The 9,464-nt window shown below is 34.0% G+C and overlaps 1 protein-coding gene across 1 annotated transcript in view; it reads right to left on the reverse strand.

Moving 5' to 3' along the window:
• The window catches only part of LOC144978589 (transgelin-3-like), a 43,360-nt gene that overhangs the window by 1,287 nt on the left and 32,609 nt on the right, over positions 1-9,464 (reverse strand). Inside the window, exons 5-6 of the mRNA XM_078924863.1 lie at positions 1,833-1,980; positions 1,374-1,448 (exon numbers count right to left, since the gene is read on the reverse strand). Coding sequence (XP_078780989.1) covers positions 1,374-1,448; positions 1,833-1,980 — 223 coding nt within the window. The remainder of the gene's footprint in view (positions 1-1,373; positions 1,449-1,832; positions 1,981-9,464) is intronic.

Below are 9,464 nucleotides of genomic sequence, written 5' to 3' on the forward strand. Positions count from 1 at the left end.
TTGTACGTCGGTGTTAATATTGATACACATTGATGGTCGTATTTATCGGCATACATATTTAGTCAAGTTTACAATCATAACAATTATGTAATGAAACACTTGATCATCGCCGAGATTTCCGTTTCCTTTTATTCCTTAGCCTACCTTTATAGGCTTCAACAGTCGTGACGTCACTTCCCTCGTAATGACGCATGGTAACTTAGTAACTGGTTCTATGATATATGAAATACTTCTCCGACGAGCATAAACGTGTATCCAGAGGAGAAAAACATTATAAATTTTATCATGTTTTAACTTTTATACTCGTACATTCTGATCACATGACATGTGAAAAAGTTTTAGCCAGCATGAAGAATAAAAAGTACCGATTTTATTTGTTTAGAACCAAGCTGCTCGTTGCTGGGCGGACGTGACATCAGACTATTGAATCATATTGTGCACGTCGTCTGACTACGCAAATCTCCAACAGTTACGACCAAGTTCTATGGGAATCAAGTTCACAACTACTCAACATCATTTTTGCGAGGTCAGTGAAAATGGATTATGTTTTTTGCCGCTCTCAATTCAAAATGTTCAAGATATTCATATCTCCACTTGATTTTTAAAAGAATAAACGTATTAACAGAGGGAACGGATGGTGTGTGTGTGTGTGTGTGTGTGTGTGTGTGTGTGTGTGTGTGTGTGTGTGTGTGTCAACTACAAAAAAAATTTAAAAAACGGAAAATAGATCAACACGTAAACTTTGCTTCTCAAAATAAATGTATCGGATGCATCTTGCATTGGCAAATCCTTGACAACTTTTTAAAACATTGCCACAACATGATCTCTGACAGCACCAACCTCATCAACAATTTATAATAACGAGCATTACATTCTGTATTCAGAAATTACTGTCTGATAATTAACAAAACATATTACCAATATTTACAACAACAACAAAAATAATCAAAGTAATGACTCAACAACAACAATAGAAAAAAAGCAATAATTCCAACAATTGTAAAAATCAGTTACCCCCTCTCTGAGTCTGAGTTCCTTCTTGGATGCCATGGCCTCTCTCTCTCTCTCTCTCTCTCTCTCTCTCTCTCTCTCTCTCTCTCTCTCTCTCTCTCTCTCTCTCTCTCTCTCTCTCTCTCTATGGGGCAATTTCGAAACATTCGTTGATCTTCCCTGATGTCACTTCTCCCCCCCCCCCCCCCCCCCCCCAAAATCCTCCCAGCATTTTATTTTGGATCGTTTCATGCCTTCTAATATGACCGTAGCATGCACATTTCTTTTTGTTATGTTTTTTTACTGGATAGTTTCAAGAGTTTTGTCTCAAGCAAAAACAAAATCATTAAAAAGCACAAGAACAACGTTTGACGTTGTCTTACCACCATGCCAAGGCTGTGTAGAGAGTTGACAACGTTTAAGAATTGGGCTTTCTTGCCTTCCCACAAATCAACGCCCTGCATGGATAAGAAATTAAATAAATAGATCGATAAATAAAACTAAATATAAAAATAAATTATTATTATAATAATAGTAATAATAGTTTCTAATAATAGTAATAATAATAATAATAATAATAATAATAATAATAATACTAATAATAATAATAATTATTATTATTATTTTTATTATTATAGTTATGATGATGAAGATGATAATAATAATAATAATAATAATAATAATAATAATAATAATAATAATAATAATGATAATAATAATGTTCGTGTACAGAATCTGAAGAGGCTACTAGACTGTTACCCATCACTGATTGTGAATAGAAAATGGATGATATAAGCCATTCTGGGACTAAACCTTTCTATTGTAGTTCAGTTTTTACTTACCTGGAACTGAAACTCCTTGTCAAGACCGTAAGCAAGGAGACCTTTGCAGAACGATTCGCTGTTGCCCATAGCGATGAAGGGAGAGCCAACTTTCTTCTGGAAGGAAATGGCTTTCTTGCCCTCGGATGCTAACAACTTATTCATGAGTCTGGGCGGGGAATGGTGTTGAAAGGGAAATAGTTGTGTAAGCTTGACGATGTTGATGATGATGCGATGATGATGATGATCATGTTGATGGTGATGACGATGACGACGACGACGATGATGATAATGATGGTGATAATGATGAATGCGAAGATGATGACGACGATGACGATGGTAATGATGGTGAATGAAAAGTATAGATATTCTTTATTTTAAACAATATTTCTTTATATGCTTGGATTTGTTCTCAATACATTTACACAACGCTAGTCAATAATTTAGCTCATAAAAATGTTATTGCTATATATTATTTTTTTAAAAATTGAACCCAACGTCCGACTATATTACATGGCGGCTAACTAGATTTTCCTTTGTGAATGATGAACAGAATATTCAATAAGAGGAGTATAAAACAGTCGTGTTGTTCAGCAAAATCAAAGGGTGTTGTGCTAGGGTTTGTGATTTGATTTGGGAATGGTGGAAGGCTGGGTGGGTACTGACGGGTTCTACAAATCAAAGGGTGAGTCTAATTACCTGTGTCAAATTATCTCCTACAATTACAAAACGCTTTTATCATTTTGGCCAGATAAACTTTTGCTTTATAGTAATAGTAATAAATTGATGATGATAATAATAATAATAATAAGAAGAAGAAGAAGAAGAAGAATGATAATAATAATAATAATAATAATAATAATAATAATAATAATAATGATGATGATGATGATGATGATGATGATGATGATGATGATGATAATAATAATAATAATAATAATAATAATATAATCATAACAGTAAAATAATAATAATAATAATAATAATAATAATAATAATAATAATAATAATAATATAACGATCATCATCATTTATACCGCGCTTATTCCATATAATCAGCTCTAGGCACCTAAATTAATATGAGCCTAAAATGTTCTTTAAAAATTGAGGGCCATTTTGACCAGTCGACATGATGAGGGATCAGGAGCATGGGGCAAAAAATCCATAAATTTGTAACCGTAATTAACGATCATTGATCATAAGCTAATAAGCATTTGCAGTGATGGTTCACAGTTTATCATTGTTATGGGACAGTAAGAATGGGTTGTTTAGACGGCGCTTTTTTTTTAAATAGAGGAATTATGGAACACCATTGTGATGTCATAATACACGTTCCAGTCTCTTTGGAAGTGTAAAACCAATCCTCCGAATAACTGGATACATGCATTGTGCAACTGATCTTCTAGTTTCAGAGTGAAGGCATCTTATTTTTTAGCCTATTTAAATGCTGGTCGTCAATAAAGATCATCCATACTCGGATCTATTGCACCCCGTAATCTAAAATCGGCATTTACAACTTGCTACTAAAATAGGTATGCAATTTTATGATTCACTGTGTAACCTTTACATTGACTATTTATTGTCTGGAGGACTGGTTACACACTTCCAACGAGATTTGAACCAGAAGAGAGAGGAAGCTGTGACGTCACGACTTCTGCTCCCCATTTAGTCCCTACACGACTTATGCCGTATTATTTGTCAATCGCATATTATATGATTGGATTGAAGGTTTATAATCAATTCAGCTATAGGGTTAATCAGGGAGTTGTGGATACTGGGTTTAGGGTTATTGTCCAGGTTGCGGGCGAAAACTAATTTCAAATCAAATATGTGGCTGCAGTTTATAATTTCACAGGTGATTTGTTATTTTATAAATATAGTGATCTCACCAGCAACACGCCCAAATCGCCGTCAATATGACGTATATGTTAACCCCTTCGGATGAGGTACAGTTTTATTAGAAATTGAACAATAGTACATAAAATTCCATTCGTTCGTTAAGGTTAAAGTGTTAACTGAGGGTTGGTTTGTGATGGTGAAGAATGCCATTGTCATGATTACTTTTGCTGAACTTGGAACATAAGCGATACTTCAATAATAAGGGAGACAACCAACTAATTACATATAGGGAATGAGATTAGCGGAAGAGTAGCGTCCCTTGATTGGACGTCACGTTACAGATAGAACGTCAATTTGGTTTTGAAGTGTCTCAAGCCGCTTTCACCGGAAGCGAGGACGAGAGACGCATGCGCACAACCAACATGACGTTCTCTCTTTAATAACTTTTCCGCCGGTGACGTCACAGACTATGGGTGACGTCCAATCAAGGGACGCTATTCTTCCGCTAATCTCATTCCCTATAGCATGATAAATGAATTATTGATGTCTTGACTTCACTTGACCCAACCAAGTTTCATTGTGAATTAGGGGCCAACCTACATCATGGTAAATCATGATTTTTTGATAAATAAATGAATAAATAAATCAAGAAATGAATAAATAATTTTAAAATAATTGCATGTGTTCAAACGTTAGGAATTTGATAATGATAAATTAATACCACACATATCAACATGGTGCAACGACGTTGCAAAACCGGAACTGGTGCTACACTGCTCGGAGAATAATCTGAGGCCCATTTAGATTTATCACTGGTGTGATAGAATTTTTCCCCTCTAAATTGTAGTTTTAGTATAACATGTCTTGTCGACTAAGAGGTCATTCGTTTTTTTTAAATAATAACATAACATAAGATCCTTTGAATGCCCTTAATATTAATTAGTAATGCCATAAATCTATTGATTAAATATTACAATAACGATACACGTGGTAAAGATAGTATTTCAACTTAAATGTACTCATGTGGTGTACAAACATATATCTTTAACCGTGACATGCAAAGCGCACACAGAACCACACACACACACACACACACACACACACACACATACACACACATACACACACATACACACGCGTATAGAAGATAACCATAATAATATAATAATAACAATGAAAATCATTTTTAAAAAATCTGATTCCTATTATAAAGATTTTAAAAGAGAGAAATATTTACTTGCCGGACTCCACTTCAACAAAAGCACAATTTAAAAAAAAAAACGAAATGTCCAAAAAAACAAAAAATCTTTAATATTGTCCAAGTAAGAGAGTAATTCTGGTTCATTAGCTTTTTCCTCCAAAAATATATTCCTAAGCACGCATTCTTTAATAAAGACTTCATGACATACAATTAATTAGGAATCAGAAATCATATCTTTTTTTAATTAGCCGGTAACCTGTTAATTTATACCATCTGCTTAAATATATCTTATCCCAAAAAAATTTTTTTTTTAATAGCATGGGCAGTGAGTTAACCCTCTCCTTACCAACTATAAGAAAATCGTCACATTCATTACGATACAACCAACATTGTTCCTCTTCAAAATTTCTCTTGTACATCATAACATTTAAAGGAAATGAACAGTGTGTTGTAGAGCATGTTTGCTAAAGAAATTATTTATCTCAAAACTTTACTGCTATTGTTTTTGAGTGATAAAAATTATATATTTTTTTGTGTTAGTTGGGTGTGAAGTTTTGGGGAAAATCCTGAAAATGGCTGGTAAGGAGAGAGTTAAAGAGAACACAAGAAATATTAAATTCAAAACAATGCGTGAAGACCACATGCAAGAATAATAAATCGTGCCATAACCCTAATTAGATGTATGTGATATAAATCTATTGAACATAGCTCTTGAAGCTAAGACTACTCTTAATCTTTGTATTTGTTTAAAGATCATTAGCACCAAGCATCCACGTTTATCCAAATATGGGGAAAAAAATTAACTAAACAATTAATTGTAATTTACATATCAGACAATTAAGCCGTAGAAATACTCACACAATCAATACAGTAGCCATGCACACAGATAGGCAGGCAAGAACGACAGCTACTCCTTGTCACTGTAGAGGTTGATAGTGACAAATCATTGATAAAATAAAAACAACACGGTACCACAACCACTGCTGATATTATCATTTATCATTTATTGATAATGTAACTATTTGTATTGTTTTGTGTATTCTTTACAAATAAAATACTGATATTCAATTAGCACAAATGACAACATTCCCTCTATTATCAAACACTAAAACATCACAACTATGGTTGAAGGACTGTGGTAATGTTTATTTTCAAGGCGACTAACGGAGACTTGTCATACTTTTCGTTGGTCACCAATAAGAAATATGTAATTTTACTTTATCGCCTATTTTTTTTCTAAGTCTTTTAAGTCCAACTTTTTCATCAGTTGGGAAAAAAAGTAGTCCTTCAGAGCGATTAGGGCCATGGAGCCGGAGTTTATCCCGGTCTCTATAGCGTGAAACAAACAATAGTAATTGCTTCCTACCCTTTGGATAGACGCTAATCTGTCGCAAAGTACTTTCCGCCAGATCTAACAGACCCAGCTACCCACTCAGACAGAGTGGACAGAGGGGTCAGAAAAGAAATCTCGACTGCACCCGGGATAGATCTCGGTTCCTTTGATTGTGAAGCGAGTGCTCTACCAACTGAGCTATCGGGACCCCCTCAAAAGTTGGGGGAAAGCCCAATAAATAAATAAATAAATAAATAAAAAATAAACATCCCGCTCTTGATGATATGCGTTTAGTTGAAATACAACTTCCGCCAGCCAAATTAGACATACCAATACACAAAACTGTAAGATATGAAGTGAATAGAAAAGTGCCAGAAGACAATAGAGAATAAAAATTTTCCGCGGCGGTGGTGGGGTTTGAACCTGCGACCTTATTGGTACGACAACTCCGCCTGGCAGGTGAGAGCGTGGCTCTACCGTGTGAGCTATCAACGAACACAAAAATATTCGTTTCAAACCCAAAGTCATTTCTGGATCCCTCTCTCACCCACTTCTTGAGACCGCCGATTCGTTCGTACACCACCATCGCGAATAATTTTGACCAGCAGTTAAGCTTAATAGCCAATATTCTCAACACAAACATATAACATAGAAACGATTGAGACATTGAGTATGCTCCGGTGTATGGGGTGAATTTTTAATTCAGAAAAGTGAGTGGAGCAGGCACTTATGTTGGTAACAACAAGATATGAAGTGAATAGAAAAGTGCCAGAAGACAATAGAGAATAAAAATTTTTATATTGCTTTTTGCCATCCACGTTTATGAGTAATTCTCACTAAACTGTATCAACCAGACTATAAACGTTATAAGTAGATAGAACGAAGTTGACGTCACTCGGGTCTTTGATATTGTTTTTTGTGAACTTCTTAGCCAAGCGCACACTATCTATAGATAGTTCGAAGATGACGTCACTCAGGTCTTTGTTATTGTTTTTTGCCATCCACGTTTGTGAGTTGTTCTCACAAAACTGTATTAACCAGACTATAAAAGTTCATGGTTACACAGAGTTTTGTGTGTTGGTCCGTTATACCTCCGGATGGCAATGTTGTGAACTCCTTGGCCAAGCGCATTCTATCTATAGTCTGACTGGTATCATTTAGTGAGAACTAATCACTAACCGGCTGTCTAAAAATAATAACAAAGAGCTAAGTGACGTCAACTTCGTTCGATTAAGTGGTGAAGATCGCAGTGTATATTGATTTTCAAAATAATAGGAGATCATTTGATTTATATAGAATTATAAATAAACCACAAAACAGGTGAGATCTCTATATTTTGTCTTCCTCTTTGAGCATTGACATCACATCAAAATCTGTTCTACATTGCTCTGAGTCCTGAGAATGTCTCCAAAATGTCAACAACAAAAAAACATCTGTTTGGGTTTGTTGACAAACAAAAACAATTAGTAAAAACAAAACAAAAAACAACCAACAACAAACAAAAAAAAAGAAAAAAAAAACATAACAAAACTCCGATTGTTGAATACACGTCGGTATCTGTGACGAGACATGTTGGCAGTAGCAATGAGAGTTGGAGACAATTCTGAAAGAATGTTAACATGTTAACAACATTAAAACTCATGACCTCAAACGACGTCACATAGGGCTGATATCGTTGCAGAAAATGTAAAACTTGCCTGATGTTTGCTTTATGAGGTAACAAATATTGGCTCGTTTAGTGAGAAATAATAAAATCTGGTTGTTTTAATTTAATTATAACTTTTTTTACAACAGGGTCTTCCAAACATAACACTTTTTAAAGACAATGATTCTTATAATATGAGAAATTGTAAAAAATCTTCTTTTTCTCCTACAGACAACCATAGATATATTTTTTTTTTATTTTTAAAATATGCTCAAATTTTAAAACACTAATGTACATCGAAGAACGTAAGGTTAATTAATTAATCCATTAATTAATTTACCTATTCATTTATTATTTTCATCTATTATCTTTCTATGTATTTAATTATTATTGATTAATTTATGTATATTTCATTATTTCCCCCACTTTGAAAGAAGGTAGGGGGATGGGGATTAACTCTCCTTTGAGTCTATTCCCTTGAAAAACTTTTTCATTTTTGCCGACGTGTACTCATTTATTCTGACATCCCAAATCGATATATTAGTCTCATTGTTGGGATGGACATACTCTTAAATCAGCGCGAAATGTTGTCAATGTTAAAATTAAAACATGCCCATTATTGCGTTCAGTTATCATGCACGTCGATTTTGCTAATTTTGATTAATTAAGATAACTTTTATCTTGTCCAAAATTTTATAAACCGACGACATCAAGAAGGCGTTTTAACATTATTGCCCGTATTAAAATAATTATGAAAGAGAGAGAGAGCGAGAGAGAGAGAGAGAGAGAGAGAGAGAGAGAGAGAGAGAGAGAGAGAGGCGGGGGCGGGGGTATTAGATGTTAATTGATTCCCAAGTATCAAAAGATTTAAAATCGTGTCAAGAATGATCCACATTAAAACATGAAAAATGTAAACAGTAATATCAGGAGCATAAAAGGTAGCTGATAAAATGTAATCAAAAAGAATTGACAATAGTTGATATATATATATAGTTGTTATATAATAATAAGTTAATAAATTATATCAAATAAAAAGAAGAATTAATACATGGTTAACATTATATTCCATCATGGTTCTCAGCCGTTGACTCCTTCAATACACTATTTATTGCCTTCAAGCTGAATCAGCTGCTTGTAGCCTTTATTATCTTTTGGCCTGACACTTCCCAAAATATCAAGTCCCAATAAACAGTGATCAGTACCAAAAGAAAGTAAACAGTGAGTTGTATTCAATATAGCAACCAATGGGATCTTTTTTTTTACCTTTAGAACCACTAATAACAGCTTAGTTATCATTTTCTTTTGTAACCATGGCCAAGCATTTTGATGTGATTTTTGGAGACGTTCCAAAGGCTACGATTAGCTGCCCTTCCAGTTTGTGAGCGTTTATCACACTATTGTCCGTTAAATCACGGAATAGCACAGTGACATTGCATAACGCCACTGCAAATTTAAACGACACCATGTAATGTCATGAAAGTGGCAAATGATGATCAGAATATTAAAAAAAAAAAATTAAAATTGTGGCAAAATGATTATACGATTTTATTAAATATATAATAAAGTTAATGTTGTATGTCTGGTTTGGCGATAATTGCAAGATTAATATCAACTCTAAATGAAAGAAAAAGTATA

The sequence above is a fragment of the Berghia stephanieae genome, chromosome 8, assembly GCF_034508935.2.
Source record: "Berghia stephanieae isolate SIO BIC M18660-M18661 chromosome 8, UCSD_Bste_1.3, whole genome shotgun sequence".
In the NCBI taxonomy this organism is placed as follows: Eukaryota; Metazoa; Mollusca; class Gastropoda; order Nudibranchia; family Aeolidiidae; genus Berghia; species Berghia stephanieae.